Raw genomic sequence first — 26,436 nt, forward strand, 5'->3', positions numbered from 1 at the left:
CAAGAGTTTCTTGGAAAAAAGAAACACAGAAACAATGAGTGTTGTCACTGAAGCAATGATGTTGAAGTGTACTATAGAGTTCTGCACATAAATCAGTCTTACACCTGTGTTAGGTGCAGTTGGGTACGCTGTTGACCGGGTCTGTGAGAGGTATGGCGCAAAGCATGAGAAGGTGCAGATCAGTCTCCCTATAACTGACACTTCAGAACAGGTAGTTATGTCACTAGTAAACAGCGTGTATAGTCTGCCTAATTGCTCTCTCTCTCTCTCTTTCTTGGTTGAGTGTGCTTTATTTCTCTTGGATATTCTAGTGCGACGTTCAGCTTGTCATAGTTTTCAGTTCACATAAAATCTCAAACCTGAACTGCCAGTAAACTCAATGATCAATTATATTGCCGCTTGTTAAAAACTGTTGTCATCATGAAAAATTATTGATCAGAGTTGAACATTTACGCAAAGATTTAGGTACTTCAATTTTTGTCATTGTTTAGTTATGTCTGTTTGTTATTTTTATAGACAGGATAATTTCTGATTTGAATGATATTTGTTTCTGATTGAAAGCATATCTTCTCCTCAGGTTTTAGCTTTGCATCTTCAAAGTGTGCTATACTGTGTGCTCTTATTGTCATAACATATGAACTTTTTTTCTTAGATTGTTAAAGCCGTAAACCAACAGCTCCACGAGGGCATCAAGCTTGCAATTTTTGATCACATCCCTTCGAATGTTACCTTCCTGATGCCTATCAAGGAATTAATATCTCTTTGCAAGGCCAAGTATTCACAACTATTGTTTCCTATTCTAACTACCCTTGCTAGCACTTCTATTGTAACTTTGTAGTACAACTGTCCATACCACTAGCGTTACATTGCTGTCAATAGTATACTTAGTTATGGTTGTACTGGTAGTGGCAGCACTATTACGCTTGCCATTTCACTTATTATTTTCATTCAAGCAGTTTCTGCTTCACGTATTGCATGGACTGTTTCTTGATCCAACTCACTGAGGTTTCCACGCAGCAATTCTGTTGTGAGGTTCACCTAGATTTCTGTATGTATAATCTCACTGCTATGCCATTTAGGCCAAGCCATTGTGAATCCATTAATATATTTCAAGTGGTCAAATTTATTTTTTATATACATCTTACTATAGTCCGTAAGCTCTCTGTTGTCAGGGTTTAGAGTTTGGTTTCTTGTCTTTAGACTGAGCTTCAAAGATTTCTCATAACGGCTCATTTTGAAACATTCTCCTCCGTGCTTGAGGTCATCCTATTTGTTGCGATATTTATTCACATTCACTTAATTTTTGTTTTGTCTTTCGATCTTGATACATTTGAGTGCTTATATGACAACAGTACAGTTGACAGACTGTCTGGTGTGACAACAGCGCAGTTGACAGACTGGCTTATGTGACAACAGTACAGTTGACAGACAGTCTTATGTGACAGCAATGCAGTTGACAGACGTCTTGTGTGACAACAGTACAGTAACTGTTGACAGACAGTCTTGTGGAATAACAGTGCAGTTGACAGACTGTCTTATGTGACAACAATACAGTTGACAGACAGGGTTATGTGACAACAGTACAGTTGACAGACAGTCGTATGTGACAACAGCACAGTTGACAGACAGTCTTATGTGACAACAGTACAGTTGACAGACAGTCTCGTGTGACAACAGTGCAGTTGCAGACACTTTTTTTACAAGGTTTTTAAATGTTACATACATAATTTTCCATAACACAGAGGCATCATGGTGATGATAGATGGAGCCCACAGCCTTGGACAATTTGATGTGAACATTCGGTCGTATGATCCCGACTTTTACATGACCAACTGTCACAAGTGGTTTGCCAACACACGAGGTTCTGCTGTCGGTTATGTGCGACGGGAACTTCAGCACCTGATTAGACCTCTCGTTACATCTTGGGGCTTTGATAGGGGCTTTTCTGCGGAGTTCATATGGAATGGTAAGGGATCATTCATAATACATTCATAAGCAACACAACAAATGCCAAAGTGGGGTAGCTAAAAAACGAAATGTAAACTAAACTAAATTCTTATAGATTACAGTATGGTTAACAGTCTTTTAGCAGCTTTATTTTAAAAGTCAAGTATGCTACACAGTTTTCTTTTCTACTAGTTGGGTTTCTCACTAACCACACAGCCTCCGATCTACTTCCAGTTTCTAGTTTTGTCTAAAACTAAAAACTGGAAATAGTTTTATCTAAAACTAAAGTCTAAAACCTTTCCTAGATTAAAATTATTTCAATGACTAACATTTCATGAAACAATCTACATCATATCAGTAATCCATTTTCTCAAGTATTTTGCAAGCTTACAAAAATGCAACATGTTTATGAATTAGCTAATCATCTAGATACTGAGCATTACACATAATTTCAGTAACTTGCACAACGTTTTAAAAAGTTTTCTCAGAAAGCATTGGTATTTTTCTATCATTGACGATAGTTTATGATGTTTGAGGTGATCTGAATGCCAGGATGTTTCAAGATTAAATGCTTTTTGATGAATCTACTAAAGTTTTGTGTAAGTTCATCTTTAACACCACATTGAAGATGCTAAGAAAGGATAATTTAATGGATAACTTCCATGAAGTTATCCATAGAGTTAAGTGTTCCACAAAGCCCAACTCTTTGTTTGATCTTATCTCATACTTTTGTGGAAAATTTTTTTTCTGGTTTTGCCTGTTCCTTTAAAAGGACTTATATTAAGAGATGTGTTCACATTAGAAATTATTTGATATTGCACAATATCAGATCTAAGTGAGTAGTTAAATTCACCACACTTGGGCATCTGTCTATGTGTGTCAGTTAAGCTTTTGGCAATGAGAACGTGTTCAGAATGGTATGATATAGATTGTTTCAGATACAGTAGATTGATTGTGTGATTATTCTTCAGGGACTTCGTACTACAGTCAATACATATCATTACTCGCAACTCTGAATTTCTGGAAGGCTGTTGGACCCCAGGCTATAAGAGACTCATGTAATGGCACTATTAGCCAGGCAGGTAAGAATGAACCTGCGTAGTATAACGCAACACTCACTGGAACTGTTGGTTGTTTTTCATGCAAGTTGAATTATATTTTCAGTAATCATACCACTGCAAATTTGATAGAGCAGTAAAAAACTTCACTTATTAAAAGGCAGTACAGTTTTTAGGCATTTTTTAGTTTTTATGGTTTTAGATTCGGTTTTTTTGTAAGGCTCTGGAATGCTGGGATATTGAAATGTGTCAGTAATATTGACGGTGGATAGAGTTGGTTTTAGCTGTTCACTAGATTATAGTCAACTTTAAATTGTACAATGATTTATTATTCTGATTACTAGATTATAGTCAACCCTAAACTGTACAGAGCTTTATTCTTCTGATAACTAGGTAGTAGTCAACCTTGAACTGTACAGTTAGCGAGCTAAGCTGTATAAATTACTGGAATACACTTTACACGCTTTAGTAAAAACATGTAGCTTTTTGTTTTTTGCTAAGATATGTAGAAATTTTTACGAGACGGTGTAAAGCTCAATGAGTTATGAGAAGATTTAACAGTTAAGTTAGGTATTGGTATTCTTGTGTATTTGAGTTGCAGCACTTGTTACAGTAGAATAATCATGTCAGAATGATCAAATTCTAGTTCCACTAGTTGTTTGACAATTTCTTAGATACCATAATATATACTGTATTTTTAAGAATAATTGGCTGACAGTTTTTAATTAAGTCTTTTCAACTTTTTACAACAAAGTGCATCTATTTGTACAATCAACTCATCACACTAAAGTGATGAGTTGATTGTACATTTGTACACACACTTTACTATATTTGTGCTACTTGCTTATTTATATTTGTATTATATAATATAGAAATTTAACAAATCTCAGGCATTCCATAGGAGTGCTAATTCTGTTTAAAGAAACCCTGTTGATTAAAACTATATATGTGTAGCCTCATGGTTCTTATATCATGATCGTCATATATAACCTTGTATGAGCTGATACAAAGTCAGTTGTACACACAGTTAACTGCTACATGGAAACAAGTAGGCATTTTAGCATGAAGACAATCGTAATAGCTATGTTGCATCTTTTGATGTCTATCATCGTTTACATTCAAAGTCCTCTCCCTATTGTTTTTTCAACTCTCGTATAACACACTGGACTGTGTCTACACTGGATGTAGCACTATATTTCACAAATAGAAGTAACAAATTAGCCAAGTTATCAGACTGACATTTCAATTTGTTGCAGTGAAACTTCTCTGTCAAGCTTGGGATGTGGATCCAGTGGCACCGAGTCATCTAGTTGGTTAGTATTCGCTTCTTCTGTGATGTTTTTAGACTGTGTATAACATTTTCATTTACTCTTTGGTCTGTGTTGGTCTCCCGTGGTCAATCTATGATCTTATACCTCATTCAAACGCTGTGTGTCACTGTTTGAGACATCTAGGTCTTTGCACCCAACCAAAATTTGATTCGTTTTCAAGTAGTTCATAGAACGATGAATGTCGTTTGAGAGTGAGAGATATTTCAGAAGCCATCACTATTGTTGGTGCAGAAAAGATTCTTTCACAAACCATCGTGTAACCATAATGCAGCTTTAGCGTTTTAGTAAGGTCATAGGAAGAGGTACATATATAGCTTGTTTTCTTGAGAAGTAAGATCATTGATGTTGATCTGATTCTGCATACCTTTTTAAAAGTGGTCAAAGATTTCATGGAATTATTGTAAGTGTGTTTTGTTTATGGCTCATTGAATCTAACAAAAGCTCAAGGTTGGAATGAGAATGTCAGTAGTCAATAGTCAATAGTTCTTACATACATCTAGTCAAGTAATAGTCAGAGAACCCATGAACAGAGAGGAAGGATTTAACTCCTATGGTTTAAAAGATTGCAGAGTACGACTAGATTGTGGTACAAGGAGAATGTTAAAACTGACTCAAGTTTGTGGAAGACTCAACTATTCTGCTAGTTGAGCCGTGTGATTTCTAATGGCATGGCTATGTCATTTTTTACTTTTTCAAATGACATGATTTTTGCTGAGACAATGATTTTCGTAATATTTAGCTTTTTTTGTGCATTTTAAATGTGTTCATTGATTATCTGTTCTGGCTATAAATACCAATGCTTTGTGCCACTCGAGATGTGACCAGCATTGTTTGCTTTTTTTTCTAGGTAGGACTTTTATCATGCTGTACTGCTTTAGATATGACCATCAATATTCTGTACTGTTTTAGGTATGGTTGCCACTGTTAAACTCCCTGCGAGGCTCAACGACGAGACCTGGAAACCTGCAGAGGGAGTAAAGAAGGATCTTATTGCTGATTGTCTCTATTTTAAACATAAAATTGAGGTACTTCAGCTCACTGCTTTCCGATTATCAATAGTTAGTGAATCATAAGACGCTGGGTAGATTATCAGGTGTAAGATAATAGCTAACTTTTAGGAGGTTTACATCTTTTCAAACGCTCAGAATTATATTCCCTTTTAAAGTCGGAGTAATTGCGGTCATATAACTGTTGTGTCAACACAGTTTATGGAATGAGACGATATGCACAGAGTGATTCTCGCTCTGAAGCTGAGTTGCTATAGGGCGACATCCCAGCTTAAGATCAACTCATCTCTAAGTCATACTGTCATCAGTAATGTGTCAGTAATTGCATGCGTATAGAAACTGTCAATTAGACCTCTACATCTCCATACTTGGGTGTTATTGTTTTCTAAAAAACTACTGTAATTCTTCTATATTAGTTGTGGTACACGACTGGAGTCTAAATGCTCCATGTGTACTGGATAATTGTCAGCTCCTATACTATGATCATCTTATAATATCAGATGATCTGATGCAATCCTTGGCTAACCTTTGTTATTCTCCATATACAAGACATATCAAACTTGGTGAGGGAATTAATCAAGTTTTTTCAAGTTAATCTATTACTAGTGATAAATTTTTTTTATTTTTTACCCGTGGTTATTTCACTTTGAGTGATACAAAAAAGTGCTTAAATCCTAAAAATTAAATGAATAATTTATATGTAATTATTCACCAGTGTTTGTTTTTACAAAATAATGGTGCTTGATTTTTCATATGGTAGTATAAGAACTGTAGAAGTTCCACTTGCTTCATTCTGTGTTTCGCTTGCTTTAATTTACAACTATGCTAGTGGATTATGAGTTTACCCTTATGTTATCATCGGCAGGTTCCTATTAGACAAGTCGATGGTATCCTCTATGTGCGTATATCTTGTCATATATACAACAAGCTCTCAGACTATGAGAAGCTCTCAGCTGCGATTCTGAGCATCTGTGAAGAGCGGGATTCCCTCATCAATTACAATGCCAGGTTTGAGCAAGTCCCTGTTTAGCTCTATTGGTTACTGCTGGAATTGTCTTCTTTTTATCTCTGTGTGGCAGCTTGTCAGCATTTAATCAGGTATACGCTTGTACATTCTGATACTTTTAATTGAGACACGTATTTGTTTTTATGCTGATGTTTGTGTGTACAAATTTTATACTGTATTGTTTTTATGCTTTAATATTATGATATCAACAGCTTCGTTCTGTTCAAATTTTTTTAGCTATCCAGAATTTTTAAACAATAAACAATGTCACAATATCAATTTTCCACTGAACCTAGACACATTATTTGAATTCTAAAGATAAGTGAAGCATATTTTATAACAATTTCTACTTATCATTATTTAAAGTTTTATAAGTAATCTCCAGAAAGCGCATTTATAATTTAATCGAGCAAATATCGCAGAAAAAGCATTATAAAAATAATTATGTAATAGCATGATTCATCAAACACCAATAAACCCTGTAAATGTGCATCGCTAAATACAAGTATAGCATAAAGAATACGTTAGTGTTGTAACACTGAGCAGGAATAACATAAAAAGTTATTTCAGGACACCGCATCTAGAAATCTCTGTAGTGGTTCATCTATTTCAAGTGCAAGTTGTACCTGAGAAAAGTTCCTCAAGCTAGTATGATAGGATAGTTATATTGTAGAATACCTCTAATCAATATTGACTATTGAAAGAGTCACCAGACATACAATAGACAATGGTTTCATTTTTGGTATTAAATCAGCATAAATTCAGCATGAATAGCTAATTAGACTAGCAAAAACTACATTATCTCTGGATTATACCTATTACAAAGTGTCTGATCACTATAAGTGATATGGACATGCTGATTGGACAACAATATAAGTGTATGGACATGCTGATTGGACAATTGTTATCTGTTTATGTGGTGTAAAATCGTATGTGTGCGTGCGTGCGCGCATATGCTGTAAGGTTGTTAATATTTTGGTCAGTTTTTTATTGCCTGTGTCACTTGCATACAAACATAATACGTAGTTCACAACTCCTGTTTCTATTTAAGTCTGGTGCATGTCAAGGACCATATACATATCTATATATAGATATATCTATATATAGATATATCTATATATAGATACATCTATATATAATAAAACCTTTACAGATGTTTTATTTTTTCTCTCAATTCGTTTGAACTGCATCAAAAAACACTTTTTTAATGATATGAAGTTTGACAATTAGAATGGTAAAGGTTGTATATGTTAAATAAAAATAAAAAATTTTCCAAGGACTTTTTTATTACTCGGGCAATGCCAGCCATTCAGCTAGTATATATATACTAGTTATGGAAAATAGTTTTACTTATCTTTGCAGCTACTGTCAGTTTCATGACCTCTCCTGTCAATCATTTACCAAATTGTATCTCATCAGATAAAATTTGCCTGATGCAAATTTTATCTGATGAGTGCCGTCGTTTTAACTGTACGAAACTAAATAGTAATAAAATGTTGCCAACTTTTTAGTTCTACGGTTTAATACATTTTATATATATATTTATTTGCAAATAGCACTAATTATGTAAAATAGTTGCACTTAACTGCAGCTACTAGCAGTTTCATGACCTCTTCTGTCAATCTTCAGGCTGCTACTAAAATTCAACTAAATAGTTGTTACTAAAGCGCAACTATTTTACATAACTAGTATATATATATTTGTATATATATTTGTATATATATACACATTTATATATGTGCTAGGTGAATGGTCGGCGTTGCCCGGGTAATAAAAAAGTCCTTGGACAAAAAATTTATTTTTATTTAATATATACAACCTTTACTATTCTAATTTTTAAACTTCATATCATGAGAAAAGTGTTTTTTTGTGCAGTTCAAATGAATTAAGAGAAAAAATAAAACTTTTAAAGGTTTTCAAACTTTTCAAACAACTGTAATTTTTAAATGTCATATCATGAAAGAAGTGTTTTATTGAAATAGATTAGGAGGAAAAATAAAACTGTAAGGGTGTTTAAATGTAAATGTGAAATCGTTAGCAAGTAATAACTAAATGTAGCCTGCTTTGCTACGATTACAGTGAAAAATTATTTGGTATACAATTATATGATTTCAGTTTGTTTCAGTGTTGGCATCATAAGGCGAAAATAATGTGTAGCAGTATAGAGTGGTATAGAAACCCATAGTAATTATCTAACCTAATCACCTTCTGGTAAAAATCATCAAAACCATCATTATTAAAAAATAGTAACAAAACAATTTGTTAACCTTATTAACTATAGTTACCTAGAATAATTAGTGCGTTGTGTGGTTATGGTCTGCAAGAAAATGTAACATTACAATGTACTAGGTGCAAAGTTCTTACTTTTGAGACGGACGTGTAACATAAACGTTGAATCTAACTTACCCTAGGACACTTATATTTCGCTAGTATTTAGTTTCGTGAGTAGCTCGCAGACTAAAATTTCGGAGCAACTTAATTTCGCAGCTCTGATGAGTGCGAAAATATAGTGATGTGAAAATAAATGCAGTGGAACAAACATAATTAGATTCCTCAGGTTCAGTTCACCGATAAAAAAAAATTTCAATTTGCGACTAGTTTGTAATTGTGAACCGCAGGTAGAATGGTGTGGGCAAGGTCGATAATGCAATTTGATCGCTTGCTGCCATTTGTTTCTTGGACTATCAACAGGCCCGTTTTCACTGGGGCAGCTAGCTGGCCGGCTGAGCCGCCCCAACTTTTTGGGAATTTTTTACGGTAAGTGCAGTCCAACTCGGATAACTCGCCCTCAGATAAAATGTAACATTTCATCTCAAACACAAGGTCAACTCAAACGAATTTGTTTGGTCAGTTCCAACGCAATGATAAATTCCTTCAGATAACTCGACCTCAACATCATTTATTCGAAAAGTTATTTCCCCAACGGCCATGGACGCGGTTTTTATCGCGGTGGAATATCACTTCATTCCAAGCCATAGAGACAAACATCAACTTCTAGTAGTTCTTAGGCATCATTATTATCATCATCAGAGGCAAAATACTTTTGTTAACGAATTTTATAAAGGTTTGCAGAAGATTAAGTTTTATCAAACACCCGCTTGGCCATGTCCCATCGAAAACGTAAAAGCCTCCGAATGAACTTAAAATAAAATCCGCAAAATTGATCTTTGTTAAAACGCTCAAAAGAAAAAGATGTCTTTTTCTGAGCATTTTAACTGCGGTCATGTTTTGCCTATTTTAATTTAAAAACGTCTCGTCAGTCACATCACTTGAAACAAAACAAATCTCAAAAAATTACAAGTTATTGAAGAGGTGTCAGTGGTGAATCCAAGCCTTTCCAGAGCCATGCTGCTTGTGTAGTACTGCGAGTGTCAGTGCATGTGTCTTATTTTTTTTCAACACATGGTGCTCACTGCATTGATTGATGTCCCCAGCAAACGATAGTCTACTAATTCATGTGCATTGACATCAAATTCCTATCATTATAAATCATTCTTAATGGGAAAATAATCATAATTAATTGCAAAATAATAACGTAATAAATTTTGATAGTCAAATTATTTTGTTGGTTTATATTTTAACGATGCTATAGTGGTCGTTAAAAACGTTAAAATAAATGTCGTTATAAAGTTCCATTCTACAGTATCAATGAACAAAGTTATTTAGTTTCGCTTTTTCGCTCGTTCGTTATGATAGTTTAGTTTGGCACATGAAACTTTCGCGAGAGGATGACACCGCGAAAACGCGAAAGTTAGATGCCGCGAATACATAAGTGTCCTAGGGTATATGAATTTAGCTCACTAAACACATACTTGAAGGAAGTTTTAGTATTTTAGTAAACTTCAAGCTTTTAGCTAATATTTGATCACTTATTTGTTTGCAAATCCATTTTTAACTGAACTGAGAGCTGAACAGCAAAATAGCATATCAACATTTTTGTTATGTAGTCATAATCAGTACAACAATTGCCAAATTTTAATTTCGAGAAAAATTATTGCTGATATGGTATGATGGAAAACAAATTCACCCTAGTATGGCGAGAGAGAAAAAGCATTGTATTTCATAAAGTTAGGTGAAAAATATTTTATAACAGGGGCTCGATGTATCAATTGATAAGTCATTTAGCGTGCGCAATCGAGGAAAGAGTATACACTATATGGTAAGAGCTGAACTAAGGACTGTGTAGCTCAGTGGTTAAATGCGTGTTTCAAAACTTGCGGTTTCAATCTCCGTGAGTTCAAATCCAGCACTAAACAAGTTTTTCATTCCAAGATTTTAATAACTATAACTGGACAGACAGACATCTGAACAGATAATGACAAGCTTATATATGTAGATACAAATAAATATGTAGATATTTACAGCGTTGTAGTAACTTGTATGAAGACCATTGATACATTTTTAAATGCTTTCTTGTGTAGTCATCACAAAAATGCAACAGCAAGCAAACAACAAAATGAGTTGTCTGTGCATACCTCATATCTATGTTCATTAATGGTATTATTGTACTGCTGCCAATCTCACACCCTTGTTAGTCTTGTACCATTACCAGTTGTTAGCTGACTAAAACTTCATAAAACTTGAATAAAAATACAAAAATTTGGTTTAAGATGTTCTCACTCGATATGACAGTAGTTTTTTGTTAGGCTACATAAAGGCATAAAAATATGTACCAATTATTACAAATGTGTATAATAATCTAATTGTGGTTAATTGAACATTCTATAAAAAACATTGTTAAGTAGCAATAAAATGCAAGTTCACAGTATTTCTTCTTGAATTGGTGTGTGAAATTGTAGAAGTCATCATTAATCCCTGATAATCCCTGATAATCCCTGATAAAATGGATAAAAATTCGTTTTGACATAGAGTCGTCTCTTATTCAAATGTCTCAGCAAATCTTATCTAAAAATTTTCTTGTATTCAAATACTCCAACTTCAAGTTAATGTAAAATGTTTGCTGCAGAGTTCTAAAGGTTGCTAAGCAACTAGAAAGTTAGCCAAGTGTCAACTCAAAAAGTTCCTAGTAGAGTAGGGTCTCATTACAACCCACCACACTCGCACAAAGACTGTGTAGAAAATCCAAGTATTTTGTTGTGAAGTATTTACTAGAGTTGTCATACGTATCATCTGAGTTTGGTGTCAGATTTACAGATGTTGATGAGGAAGTGTCAGAATCATTAATAAAACTCCTTGCTGATTGAAGAGCAGCAAACGCACCTGTAAAATAGGGGAAACAAATGGAAATGAGGTAATGGTAAGAGAAGACAATCTCTGAGTACTTCTAGTAGAAAGTGGAAATAAATTTCATATGTACCTGAGTTGGTAGTCAAACAATACCCTCGACTTATATCAACCACTCAGTATATAAAATGTTCAAGTATTTTAATTCATACTATGAATCACTAATTCATATTCCATAATTATATATATAAATTATGAATATAATCATCTATATGTATACTTATATGAATTATAAATATATGAATAATCTTTATATATATATTTCTCAAAGCTTGTGTGTATGCGTGTCCAGCTATAGCTATTAAAATCTTGGAATAAAGAATCCATATGGTAGAAGATTTGATCTCGAACCCTCCTGTTTGTTAGTCCAACACCTTACTAATTTGGCCACACAAGCTTGATAGCTTCCTAGGCGGTATATGGGAACAAAATAGTCAACGGCTTTCTATTACTACGCAGGGTGATGGCATAACATCACAAGAAACTGGTAGCTCTTATTAGTAAGCTTACTCAAATTATCCATTGGCAATGTGCCAGGCTAATAGCAAGTGGCAGGCGACTCTCATTACCTCTCATTGTTTATAAGCTGATTTGAATACCTGGGCAACGTCGGGTAGCACAGCTAGTATATATATATACATGTATATATATATATATATATATATATATATATATATATATATATACATATATATATATATTCAGCCTGAATTATATGTATAGCAGCATGAAGATTGACAGAAGAAGTCATGAAACTGCCAGTAGCTGCAAGTTAAGTGCAACTATTTTACATAACTATTACTAAATAAATATATATACGGGTATATATATGTACATATATATATGTATGTATGGAGCCGTACAGGCAGCCATACGTATATATATATATATATATATATATATATATATACGGCTGCCTATGCAGCTCCGGGGCGTAAAGACTGAGGAGGTCTTTGTGGTGAGCCACATTAGCAAGGATTTCATTTTGGGGATGTCATTCCTGGTGGCCCACCAGTGCCCTATGGCATTCCAGCAGCCCTTGGTCTCAGTGAACAATCACCCTCTGACCTGCATAGATAGACATGCTGGCTGCTGCTCAATAAAGTCCAAGTAGTGCACGAAAGTGGTGCCAGCCAGGGCCAAGATGGCTGTTCCATGCTAGATGACTACCAAGAATTACTGCCCCATTAGGAGTGATCGAGAGCTGTCCGGATGGGCTGACGCTGGCTACAAGCTTGAATCAGCCATGCCTAAATTTCACAGACCAACCCTTCCACCTCTGAGCCAGCAGTGCGGTCAGCACATACATAGGAGTAGAGGACCATCAGGTAGACGACAAACCACTCTTTTAAGGCTCAGTAACCGCACCACCGAGTACATATACACTTTTTGGAGTATTCAGCCCACCTGGAAGGCCGCTACTTAGTAGCCAGACACAATTGCATGGAGTCAGAACAGGCCGAGCGGCTGGCACGATTGCTGACACGTTACTAAAGTACGCTCAGCGCCGACAACGAAGATGTGGGCCAGACCTAGATAGAATATTCTTTTCTGTTGAAGCAGAGAACTTGTTTTATTCGGCAACTACCGGATGGACTGGGCCCAGAGAAAGAGGCAGAGGCCAACTATCAAGTCTAAGAGTTGCTGAGCAAAGACTCATCGAGCCAAGTACTACTGGCAAGTACCCTTAAGCGCCAATGCAAAGGAGAAGTTGGCATTTGCTACTCATTCCAACCTCTGCAAAAGGAAGGTATTGCCCTTTGGTTTCAACTCAGTGTCAGCCACTTTCCAGAGGTTGTTGGAGTGAGTACTGCATGGCCTTCATTGAAAAACGCTACTGCTCTACCTCGATGACATCATAGTCATTCCCCCGATTTCAGCACCGACACGATGATTGAAGGAGGTGCTCCAGTGACAGAAAGGAGCTGGGTTAAATCTGAAGCCATCTAAATGTGAATTTCTCCAGTCACAAGTTCGATATTCAAGCAATGTGGTGAGCACGGAAGGAGTGGCTACCAACCAAAAAAAGCCTCAGGTGGTCTGTCATTGGTTGACCTCCCAAGGCGTCCCAGGAGCAGCAAGGCTTCCTGGGAACAGCAGGGTACTACCGACAGTATATCCCAACTTTGCCACCATAGCATGGCCTCTACATCGACTGACAAGCAAAGGAGTAGAATGGATGTAGGACAAATCAGAGCAGACGGCCTTCAAAGAGCTGAGGGAGCATCTCTCTTTGGCCCCTGTACTGGGCTAACCAAATATGAGCAAATCGTATATCTTGGATACGGACACCTGCAGCTTTGGAGGAGGTGCAGTGCTCTCCCAAGTGCAAGGGGAGACCGAGAGGGTGATATCTTTTTTAGCAATACACTAACACCTGCCAATGGGAACTACAGCATGGCCAGGAAGAAGCTGCTCGCTGTGGTAAAAGCTGTGAAGCACTTCCGGCCTCACCTGTACGGCAGACTTTTCCTCCTGCATATGGAACACGCTTCTCTGCAGTGGCTGTGTCAATGAAAAGGGCCCTTCAACCTGTAGGCCAGATGGTTGAAGATCCTGGCTAAGTTCCAGTGTATGCTGGAGCACAGAGCCGGTCTTGTCACAGGAATGCCAATAGGCTCAGTGAGAAGACTGTCAGCAATGTCAGCTCGTCGAGCTAAGGGACGGAGGACCAACTCATAGAGAGCTTGTTATGGAAGACCAGCACTCATCGAAGGGACCCGAAGGAAGCCTGTCTACTGTGCAAGGGGTCGCCAGAACTGCACGCGCGAGACAGTCTGTAATATGGCTCGTTCGTTGCTACTGCAACTGGGGAGCGGGCCCAGGACTGACCAAGGCCACCCTGGGACTCTGGCATGGCAAGAGTGAAGACTTGGTAAGACACTGAGAGGAAGCTAGCTCAGATGCAAGCCACTGGCCGAGGATCGGTGGCCTCCATGTACCACACCATTGAACAAGCTGAGGAGCTGACTCGAGATCAGCTGGAGTTAGGAGGTCAATAACTCTGACAGCTGCATGAAATTCATTCGTTCCTTAAACTATGATCAGGCGGGGCACTGGAGGCTCAGACTTCTCCTCTTGGTCAGCCACAATGGTACATGGTCTGCCCACCGATCATCAAGAAAATGACCGTCTGGCAGACTCACACTCTTACCCACTCTATGGTGAGTAGGACGATCAGCTGGCTGCGACTGACCTGGTACTGGTGAGGGATGACAGCCACAGAGAAAAGAATGATCAAGAGCTGTGAGGTTAGCCAGGCAGCAAAGCACAGTGGTACTAAGACGGCTGACAGCAAGCATAAACTCTCTGCCATGCACCCCTGGCAAAAGGTAGCCGTAGACCTGGTGGGACCGATGCCAAAGACTCATAGAGAGAACAAGTGGATCCTGGTATTCATGGACCAGTTTACGAGGTGGCAAAATGTCTTAGCCCTCTCGGTGACCACAGCTCCAGTGGTGGCAAGTTTGTTGGATGAACGGGTGTTTTGCTACATAGGCTTACCAAAGCAGATCCGCACCGACCAGGGGAACAGTTTGAGAGTCGACTAATGACTAAACTGTGCCGATTCTGGCGGGTGGAGAAAACTCACACTATGCCCTACCACCTTCAAGCCAACGGTGTTGTCAAGCACAACAACAGACAGATGCTGCAACTACTACTGCAACAGAACAACTACTGCTGACCCAAGGTAAGGAGGAGTGAGACAAGTTGCTCTCTCGGCTGATGAAAGTGTATCGAGGAACACCACACTCGACCATCCCAGGGACGGCTAACCTGCTGATGCTCCGATGGGAGTTTCGGTTACCTGACCAGCTGAAGTTTAGCCTGCCACTCACTCAGGCTCAACCTTTACACAAATAGGTGGTGGATAAGCTAAAGAAGCTGGAAGTGGTGCATGTGACCTTCCTAGAGGAGCTGATGGCCATCTGGCAGGATGACCAAAAGGAATCTTTGCTGTATGCACTGAGAGATTGAGTTTGGCTCCAGAATAAGAGGAGAAGGTGAGGAGACAACCCCCAAGCTACAGGTCAAGTTTGTAGGGTCTTTTAGGCTGTAAAGGTCTGGCGAACTCACACTTGCTTAATAAAGCAGCAGAGCCAGTCTTCAGTGCAAAAGGAGAGCCGGCTGAAGCCTTTTCATGCTTGCCCGGAAGAACTCGGATAAGCACCTGCCACCACAGAACTCCAGAGAGGCCCCAACATAAAAGGGGCAAGGGCCAGGAGGCAAAAGGCACAGACTGAGTGCAGAGCTGAATTGGAGTTGGTAAGGCAAAGGGCAGAGGCCTCAACCACCCCGTTTTCAGAGATGAAGTCAAAGCTTGGCTACAGGAGCTCCGGAAGAGACAGGAGTAACCAGAAAACGATATCCCAGAAAAGCCAGTCCGACTCACGAGTCCCTCGCTAGCCGGGCTTTCGAGCTTAGAGAAAAAGGTTCTTGGAGTCGCTTGGCATAATCCCGGGCTGGCCCAGCTCACTTGGCCACCAGACTAGTTTGGGGAGTGGGCATGGCTATCAGTAGTGGCAGCCAGTCCAGAGAGGTACCAGCATAGAGGTACAGAGGCCAAAAGGAAAGGGATAGCTGGAAGATTTAGTGAGTCAGAGCCATTTGCTTTTGCACCACACAGACCCAGTTCTATCCTGGAGCCACAGCCACAACAATATCTCTACTTTAGCTAATACTACCGATCTCTCTTCAAACAATCCTGTTGAAACTATCATGGCTAAACCAGGTGAGGCCGTTAACTTTTTGGTAACGGTGCATCTTAGGTCAGTAAAACGCGCATACAACGCATGCGCAACGCACATACAAGGCACTTGCAATGCACAAACATTGTGGGTACAACGTCGACACAAGTAATTAACAACGCATGCACCAAAACGTGACACTGTTAACACATTAATATTAATGATAATATTAATGTGTAATAATAATAATTATAGTAGTAATAATATTATATTATTATTCAATATTCTATTTATATTTATAGTCTGTAAATAAAACAGGTCTAAAACATTACATAAAGTATTCTATTTATTTTCTATTGACCGTTGTATGTGCATTGTGGTGATAGTGTATGCGCGTGTATCCACAATGTTTGTGCATTGCAAGTGCCTTGTATGTGCATTGAGCATGCGTTGTATGCGCGTTGTATGCACGTTGTACCGACCTAAGATGCACCGCTACCAACCTTTTAGCTAACATGCTAAGACTGTTGGAGTCAGTGGCGACGAGCAAGGGAGAGGTGTTGGCTAGTTTGCTGAACGCAGATGAGGAGTTCACGTCCATGTGTCAGAGCACGGGTCTGGCTATCTCTGATGACACTGCAAAACTTTCTGACAACCAAGGGGAGTACTCTAGCTAGGCTGTCTCCTCGGGCAAACCTGTTACTGACAGAGACGCTCAGGTCGAGGCACATATGGTTGACCCTCCAACTGTCATCGGCCAGATGATCTTGCTCGCATAGTGCCGTTTAAAACTATGCTGAGCAACCGGCCAGACGAGACGCCTTTAGAGATTCACAAGCTCCTCAACTGGGTAAAGGAAGTGGAAAGAGCTGAGTTAGCTGAGCTGGTTTGGATCTCTTGCCTGTCAGAGATCAAGTTCGTTCGGTCGCCGGCCCCTGCACAGCCACCTCTGAGAAAATTATGGATAAATTTGGCCAAGTTACTAGCCAAGTCAAAAAAGTTCTCACAGATCGCTATATTAGTGGTAACACCTGGAAGCACGTGGGCGAGGCCTTGAAGAAGCCCGGCACATGTGGTCTGTGTTAAATAACTACTAATGTCTAGAAGAACTTGCAGCACATAATACAGCATTTTGCTGGTTATGGCTGCCACTGCCGGTACCATCACATCTCATGGGACCAGCTTATGGCACACAGGAAGACATTCCAAAACGCCGGATGTGACGATGTGGTGTACTTGGTTAGCCGAGGCTGCTGGAAGCACTTCCTGCATGCCAGAGGGTGACCAGCCGAACTTGAAATGCAATCTCGCACTCTGACACTGACTGTGGCCGACTGTTCCCCTAAAAATTCGGCGGCCCAGCCAGCTCTCGCAAGTATGACTGCCCGGAGGAAAAATATCCAGCTAAGGAGGTGCCAGAGCCCAAGCTGACTCGGAGGCCCCGAGCTGCTGTAAAATGACTGAGCTTACCTAAATTCCTTAAGCCTAGAGCCGACAGCCTACCACTAAAAAAGAAACTTGTCCCAGCTCGTCAGGAGTCACCCTCAATGAAGCAAGGAGGGAGCCGAGCTACAGAACCTCCGACACAGGTGAAGTTCTGGGCTGAGAGGCTTGCTCGCCTCTTCAGAGTACTGGTCACCAGCGAGTCTCCCTATAGACGCCAAGAAGAGAGGGTCTGCCAGCTGATGGAGGACAGGCGCCACTAGTAAGCTATGGCCCTACACATGGCCAAGTTAATACATGCCCGAGCCTGTAAGGGGAGGACCATGCATTTGCAGAGACTGAGGTAGAACGACTCGAGTTTGGGGCCAGACAGTACCAGCTCTGGTCACAGCTAGTCTCGCTTTCCGGCGCTGTGTGGACAGCCCCAAAGAGTCCACTAGGGGGAGAGTGTTACAGCAGAGCATTGTGACCAGGGCTAGCGAGACTATTTTCCAGGCTTCAGAAGACTTTTTTACACTAGCAGAAGGGTTAAGTGGGTATGTAGGAGTTTAACTTAACAAAAAAGACTCTGGGCTAAGATTAATACGCTAATTTTATGAGTGGGAATATTGAATTTAATACTAAGCCACTTTTCCTGATTTTATGTGTTAGCTATTTACACAATAGCAGTGAAGTATTCAATGAATCACAATATGTAACAAATATCACTACATGTGTGTACCTTGATTGATTAAATCATTTTTATAGAATTACATACACAGCTCTATGCATGAAACCAGCACAGCTTGTGGTTCACCAAAGAGCACCGCTTCCAAGTAAATAACTCCTTGTGTTTAACTGATGTTTTGACTTTGTTGAATTTACGATTATACTGTTTCTAGCCGGAAATCATACCATGAACCCGATGACCTGCGTAGACCCCGAACTTACCGAGATAAATCAGCATTATTGTTGCTAAAGTCTTCTTGTTGAAAAATTGTGTTTCAAAATTGGTCTTTATAAACACAACTGGTCGACGGTGAATTTGTATTAGCAGTTTCTTGGCATCCACAAAATCCTTTGCTTTATATCGGCTGCCAGCCAGCATATTTCTGTGTCTAAAATCATATAAAACACATTCTCATTATGTAACCAAGCTACTGAACATTTCATACTTAGCTGATCTACATAATCTTTAACATAACAGAACTATGCATTGCTTTCATTTGGATCCTTGTGTCACATAGTAGTCAAGTTTTCCCATTGTTACCAGAACAACAGAGGCTATGTGTAGTTGACGGCAGCTTATGACTGTGACCGGTTGGTAGGCTAAACCAATGAATTGGAGTTGTCTCTTCAATACCGCCCAGTTAAAAAGAGAACTGGAAGGTCCTCAACCAATGCAACTGGAGTTGAGGACCAACTGCCAGAAATTGGTCCTCAACTTGCCATTTTGAGTTGAGGACCAATTTGAAATGGCAAGTTGGTCATTTCAAATTAGTCCTCAACTTGAAATTGAACAGATGGCAAATTGGTCCTCCAGGTTAAGAAATTGCCATTTCAAAAACGTAGCACCATTTATGAATTTTCTGATTACTTTTTGTGTAATTTGTATCGACATTGTTAATTAATCAACAATGTTGATAAACCAAAAGTAAAAAGTGAAAAGACAGCTGCATTTGCCAGCAATAAACTGACCAATCAAACATGAGCTTCAGTCAAATCAGAACAATTAGAATTGAGCATGACTGAAACTGCTCCATTGGTAGCTAATCAGTCTCAGTTGCCTCAACTGTGTCTCCCAACAAAGGTTTGTGACTACAAAAGTTTCTGTTCAAATGCCTTTCAGTAAACCTTTCATATTATTTTGTAACAATTTTTCAATAGAATCATAAGTTCACATGTGTTTGTGTTTATAGCTTGTCCGCTAAGACACCAGTAACTTTTGTGCTAGTATATCGGTGGTAAGGGTATGACTTCACATCTCTACCTTTGGTAATATCATTCATATTAAAACCATTTTTTTAGGTCATCAGTGCAAGCACAAAGGCTGCTGTTAATATATGTACACTGAGATTCTTCAACTGCTCAAGTTGTACTTACACTGAGATTGTTAAACTGCTGTAGATGTACATACACTGAGGTTCTTAAACTGCTGTAGATGTATGTAGACAGAGGTCCTTAAAGGCTTACTTGCAACAAAATTCACATTACAGTTATTTGGTATCAAAAGATTTACCATGTCTTACTCTGCTGTTTTGTAGGTGCAAATTATGTGGAAATGTGATTACAAGCTCTTAAAGATGTAGTTGCGTCAAAAAGTCAATTTAATGAAATTAGGACCCATAAAAGGCTAAAACATCAGCTACAATTTGATGCCATTTTTGTCTTTGTAGACCAACCCTGTCCAGAGATATATGCGTTTGAATGAGGCCCTCTTTTAAAAAGCTCACGTTCCAGCGGGTGCCTATTTCGTGACGTCACAAGCAAGGTATCTGAAACGAAACCACGAGCGATAAATATGAGGTCGCTTCGTTAGCCAATCATGAGCGCGAAATCTTTATATAGGCCGTAATAAATGTTATCACTCGTAAAACGCGTTGTCTGTGATCTCGAAGAATCTCATCGTTAGAGAATTCTCAACGTTACTGATTCAACGCGTTTCAACAATTACTAAGTTATACATAGTTTTGTATAGCGACTGCGACTCAGAGTTATTTGAGCAACTTTTAGTAAAATATTGGAGTAGACAGCCTATGGCTGTTGACAGGCGTCAGCAGCGTTTCGCTGCAGAGGAAGACAGAATGGAGGTAAATTAACTTAGAGTCTTCTATACTTGAGTAAATATAATATTTTTATAGTCATAAATACATTTACTAATTAATAAAATGATAATTCTTTGCTATCTCCAATCATCGTTTCATAGCTTATCTGCCGTTTTACCTAGCTTTAATATTTTTTTCGAATTTTCTTTGGTAAATCAGAGTCATGATTACCAATTATTTTCACTCGTAGGAAGTGGGTAAAATCGATTGATCATTGCAAATCTTTAATTTCCAGAACCAAAGCTTCGAATCGTTAGCTTGGCTTGCTCGTGCCTTTATTAAATGTTTATTCGTTTTTAAAATTACACTCGCAATCTATTTAACTCCTAATTTGGAAGCTGTCAATAGATACGCTTTAGAATGACATATTTATGAATGACATATATTTATTGCATTTTTTTACTGATTACAGAATGTTTATGTCGTCCCACCAGCCGAAGAAGCTTTGTCAGTGTGGAAACTGCCATAAAGTGGAAAGAGAGACTTGAATGCGTGCTGCATAAGCCATGATGTTTTGTTTGAGTTTGTTGCAGTAGATGAATTTGTCTTATTGTATCAGCTAATACTATCTGAGTGGCCACGACTTGATGAATATTTTTAATAAAAGTTTTATGCCGAGATGAAAATAATTTTGCTTGTAAAAATTATAAAATAAAATAATATTGTTGAAGATAATGCAAAACATGATTTGCAGAATATTGTAGTGAATTGGATATGGTATATGGATGTCCGCAGAACTGGAGAAGGTGAGTTCAAATCCAGTTTGCAGCAGACTTCTCATCCTTAACACTCTATCCCTATCTATATTCTTTTCAAAGACGTGGCTTGCTTATTTCACTTTGGTAGTATTCGGTAAGAATACTACTAGTAAGAAACTAGTACGTAGACGGTGTAGGCAATGATATACAGCCCTGCCCCAAAGATAGGCGACAGGCATAATGTGGGCGGGGCTTATAAGAGGCGGTATATCGTTAGTATAATGGGTAGCCGCTGATACAAAGACCGCGTTCTACATATTGACTTGACAGAATTACCGTAGACCGGTAGAATTGGTAGTCGGTACCCAAATGTTTACACAACATTTGGAGAAAGTGAGTAGAACAAATTTTCAATTTTCGTTATTTGAGGCTTTTGAAACATTCATAATAATGCATCTGTAGCAAGATTTAAAATTTTATTCTAGCCAACATGAGCAAATACAAAATAAGATATATGCCAATAGAGCCGCATAAGACTAGACTTTTATCGCAAATAGCCGATGTGAATACGAGAGATGGAGAAAGGTTGCCTAACGCGTGACATCATTTTGGGCAAGTCTGGGCACGTTTTTGTGGCCTGAGCGTTTTTACGGCGATCAGATTTTTTCGGTTTTAATCTTCAAATATCTTGGCAATGCGATCGCGTAACACAACAAACAACATATCAACTGATAGAGAAAAAAAAATTCTTTCTTTTAAGATCAACTTAAATTTGACGCAACTACATCTTTAAAAGCTCAAAAACGAACAGTTAATCGCCACCATCACAAAACTGCCATAGATTAGAATCTCTTTCCAAAACGGCTCAAATGGGACGTAAATTGAACGAGATGGCTTCTGTTAACACTTTCATGCAACCTCATTCGTCGAAATATTTTCGCAAATATACTTCACGCATTCGATAAATCCATGTCTATTGTTCTTACGCGTCTATTTCATTGTCATTGTAATGCTGTCACTTTCAGCACTGATATCTTATAACCTACCATGAAAATTCGTTTAATTTTTTAACCTTAGCTCGAATGAGTAGTGAGTACATATCACTGTCTGATAAACATGACGAGCCTGTTGGTCAACTGTGATAATCGAAAAATGCTGCAGAAATTATTCGCCCTGTTTGGCAGGAAATATAGGTCACATGATCCGATTACGACTAGACAATTAGACCAAGCCGAAACAAAACTGTAAAGTAGAGAGCATCTATATTTGATTCAGGGTCTTCGGTAAAACCCGAAGTGTTTGTCATAAACTAGTGCTACGAGAAGTTTTATATTGAACCTTTTATTGGCCTTTAATTTCACATGAGAAAATCACGTGTCAAAACAACCAAACGGATCAACTACGTCAGAAAAATAAACTGATTCCGATCTACGGCGGTTTCGTGATGGCGAAGATTAACTGCTTGTTTTTGAGCTTTTAAGAGCTTGTAATCACATTTCCACATATTTTGCACCTACAACACAGCAGAATAGGATATGGTGAATCTTTTGATACCAAATAACTGTAATGTGAATTTTGTTGCAAGACAACCTTTAAAAGTGAGGTTAATGCTTAAAGAGGCAGTGACGGTGCCCTAAACATCAAAAGCATGACAGTGTTAGTCACAGCTATCTCAACACCACTGCAATATAAATCAGCAATGACATATACATGTACCATTAGCACTAGCAGAGAATAAATTCAATCTATCATTAAACCATCTTTTACTTTATCACCAAACATAAATGAAAGTGGTTATGAACAAATATAGTTGACTCACCTCATGAAGTAGTTGGGAAGGAACCCTGATGAAATACAGATAAGATAACTCTCTACCATCTTCATGAATACTTTATCAAGTGTTTCGTTTCCTTTTATTGTATAGTAGTCTAGATCAGTCTTCTATCAAATAGTGAAACATCTATGTGACATCATCAATGGTTGAGTTGTGTTCACAGTTATATGACATCATCAATAGCATAGCGTAACGGCAATGGAGTTTTATGTATAGCGTAATAAGCAAGGGGCAGTAACACAACTGAGACAGGGACAGCTTAAAATGCCAAAGTTGTTGATAAAAAGTTGACTGACAAAGTCTGTCAACATGAGTTTTTATGTCACAACTGAAATAGAAATGAGACTAATAGCACCCGTAGTGCGGTGACTGATAGAAACAAGGCTAACAGCACTCGTAGAGCAATGACCTAGAAAAACAAGGCTAACCCTGTAAGAAATAATCTTGTATTAAAGTACTCATCATCTCACAACTTTTAGAAATTTGGCGAATTGAGCAAAAAATAGTTTTTGTTTTGCAACAAGCCCTGTGGAACAACTGATAGACAAATAGTAACAAAATTAAAAACTTCAATTTTTAAAATTTTAATTTCTCTCTTCCTACCATTTGTTTTTTACCCAGTCACAGAACATATTTCTCTACAGTCATTTAGAAAAAGCAAAAAGCAATCCTTCCAGCATAGAAAGGCAGTTCCTCTATTTAAGGTGTTCTTAGGTGGATCAGATAAAACTGCTTTTGTACTTGCGATTAACAACCTATAGTTTAGCACAAAGGAGGTCTGTGTACATACATATACTTACTTCTTCAGCCATCCAAAGAAAAACAGTTTTTAGATGGTATGTTCGTAGTGCAGGCAACTCATTATCAGTGGTGTTCTTCGCAATGTTGATTAAGTAGCATATCCGCCACTACATAGAGGATAGCATTTAGATTTTCGCAAAACAGCACGCAAAAAGCATCGATATACACGTGTATATGTAGGATATTATATTATACATATGTACATGTTATACATGATTAATATGTAGTAAAATATGTAGTAATCATATATACATGTAGTATATATGATTACTACATATACATATTATACATATGTATATGTAGCATTTGTATATATACATATCTATACATGTATATTTATATATAAATATATATATATCAACTTATAAATATATGTATTTATATATAAATATATATATACTTATACTACAGACAGCACTGTTTCAACTATTGAAACTATTCAGCTATTGTATGGGCTATATACATATATATACATATATATATATATACATGTATATCTATATACATGTATATCTATATATATATATATATATATATATATATATATATATATATATATATATATATATATATATATATATATATATATATATATATATATATATATATATATATATATATATATATATATATATATATATATATATATATATATATATATATAAATATATGTAAAACTATATGTACTAAAGAACTACAAGTTTTGTTAAAACATTTTATTACTTAAAGTTTTGTGCGTTAGGCTTGCACTCTTCAGATAAAATGTTAAAAATAAATATTCCACTAGCACTAATGTTGTATAAAAGCTAAAAGCCAGAGTCTTAAGTGATACTGTTTTTTAGCAGGTATTTACTGGCATTGCGACAACTGGATAGCATTTCGTTGCACTTATTTAAGGTGCCTAATTGAGGCTTGCATATTATGTAATACTTCTCCCATATACAGAGTTCAATTTCTTAGTGGTAGGGCTATAAGATCTTGCAGTTTTTAAGATTGACCATTTGATGTTGTGGTCCAGTCCGCTATCCTTTAGTTGCCATATATATTTACTTAGCTCTGTGGTAATTATTTTTGATGTATGGTTGAAGGAAGCCTTATGGTTGGTATATCCAGAGACTCTGGCTTTTAGCTTTTATACAACATTACTGTTAGTGGAATATTTATTTTTAACATTTTATCTGAAGAGTGCAAGCCTAACGCACGAAACTTTAAGTAATAAAATGTTTTAACAAAACTTGTAGTTTTTAGTACACATAGTTTTATATCAGCCCTGTTTTTACTCAAAACATTGAGCACTCTTTTTACTAATGTGTATAAGTATAACCTTTTATAAGTATATGTATATACATATATATATATATATATAAAAAATTGTTTCCACACCCCGGATACCCCGGATACCCCGTATGGGTGGTAAATTCTTCTCTAACTCGGGTCTCCTACCAGAGACCTGGGAGTTTGAGCACTCGCCTCAAGATCTTAGCTGTTCCCAATAGCGCACTTTTCTGCAACTCACCAGAGTTGATTGCTGCTGGAATCTGGGCAAGCCACATTTTATGCGCAGGGGTTATGGCGCCCAGTGCCCCAATGACTACTGGGATTACAGTTGTTCGTACATTCCAGCATTTTTCAATTTCTTCTCCAAGAGGGAGATATTTCTCTACCTTTTCTTTTTCTTTGCTGGCTATATTGTAGTCATTGGGTACTGCTATATCTATTATAGTAGCCCTCTTGTTCTCCTTGTCTACCACCACTATATCTGGTTGGTTTGCTAGGACATGCTTGTCAGTTTGGATGTAGAAGTCCCAGAGGATCTTAGCGCGGTCATTTTCATTGACCTTACCAGGAGCTTCCCACCAGTGTTGTGGTTTATTAAGGCCATACTCATCACATAGACTTCTATACACAATACCTGCAACATGATTATGCCGCTCAGTGTATGCGTTCCTTGCTAGCTGCCTGCATCCACTGATGATGTGTTGGATGGTCTCAGGTGCATCTTTGCACAGTCTGCATCTAGGATCGTCTCTAGTGTGATAGATTTTCGTTTGGAGTTGCCTTGTTGGGAGCACTTGCTCCTGGGCTGCCATGATTAGCGACTCTGTATTGGCCGTTAGGTTTCCTTTGTTCAGCCACATATATGTCTGGTGAAGATCGCCAACCTTAGATATTTGTTGGTGGTAAGCACCATGAAGAGGTTTCGTGTGCCAGTCAATTTCCTCATCATCAGGGCGTAGGTCCGTTGTAAGAGCAGCCGATTGAAATTCAGCTAGCAACTTATCTGAGATGGCCATGGAGGCTGCATATGCTTTGATGCTTTGCTCCTCCTCTTTCACTGTCTGCTGTACACTTTTGAGTCCCCTACCGCCATCTTTCCTATCGAGATACAATCTAGTAGTATCAGATTTTGGGTGGAGTGCTCCATGCATGGTCAGCAGTTTACGAGTTGCTATATCTGTTTCTTTGATGGCTTCCTCAGTCCACTTTATTATGCCTGCTGGATATCTTATTACTGGCAGTGCGTAGGTATTTATTGCCATGATTTGGTTCTTGGCATTGAGCTGGCTCCGTAAGA

General features: G+C 38.0%; 2 protein-coding genes across 5 annotated transcripts in view; one reads left to right on the forward strand and one right to left on the reverse strand.

The window, feature by feature from the left end:
• Positions 1 to 6,624, forward strand: part of LOC137403858 (uncharacterized) — a 130,517-nt gene extending 123,893 nt beyond the window's left edge. For all 4 annotated transcript variants that reach the window (XM_068089947.1, XM_068089944.1, XM_068089948.1 and 1 more), the window contains 7 exons: positions 114 to 211; positions 653 to 774; positions 1,743 to 1,966; positions 2,919 to 3,029; positions 4,262 to 4,318; positions 5,246 to 5,361; positions 6,209 to 6,624. In XM_068089947.1, coding sequence (XP_067946048.1) covers positions 114 to 211; positions 653 to 774; positions 1,743 to 1,966; positions 2,919 to 3,029; positions 4,262 to 4,318; positions 5,246 to 5,361; positions 6,209 to 6,373 — 893 coding nt within the window. In that variant the 3' untranslated portion in view covers positions 6,374 to 6,624. The remainder of the gene's footprint in view (positions 1 to 113; positions 212 to 652; positions 775 to 1,742; positions 1,967 to 2,918; positions 3,030 to 4,261; positions 4,319 to 5,245; positions 5,362 to 6,208) is intronic.
• A 4,148-nt stretch (positions 6,625 to 10,772) lies between these two features.
• On the reverse strand, positions 10,773 to 23,963 carry LOC137404602 (uncharacterized). Its single transcript, XM_068090822.1, has 4 exons — positions 23,861 to 23,963; positions 23,046 to 23,167; positions 18,655 to 18,821; positions 10,773 to 11,569 (listed from the first exon to the last, which is right to left on the reverse strand). The coding sequence occupies exons 1-4, from the start codon at positions 23,870 to 23,872 to the stop codon at positions 11,373 to 11,375; spliced, it is 498 nt and encodes a 165-aa protein (XP_067946923.1). The 5' UTR covers positions 23,873 to 23,963; the 3' UTR covers positions 10,773 to 11,372.
• Positions 23,964 to 26,436: the final 2,473 nt, after the last annotated feature.

This window comes from Watersipora subatra, chromosome 9 (assembly GCF_963576615.1).
Source record: "Watersipora subatra chromosome 9, tzWatSuba1.1, whole genome shotgun sequence".
NCBI classification, from domain to species: domain Eukaryota; kingdom Metazoa; phylum Bryozoa; class Gymnolaemata; order Cheilostomatida; family Watersiporidae; genus Watersipora; species Watersipora subatra.

Excerpts from the sequence above, each read along its gene's own strand:
- LOC137404602 (XM_068090822.1), bottom strand. Across the intron at positions 18,822-23,045 it reads CTTCCCAACTACTTCATGAG|ACACAGAAATATGCTGGCTG; the intron begins GTGAGTCAACTA and ends ATATGATTTTAG. Across the intron at positions 11,570-18,654 it reads AATAATGCTGATTTATCTCG|GTGCGTTTGCTGCTCTTCAA; the intron begins GTAAGTTCGGGG and ends CCTATTTTACAG.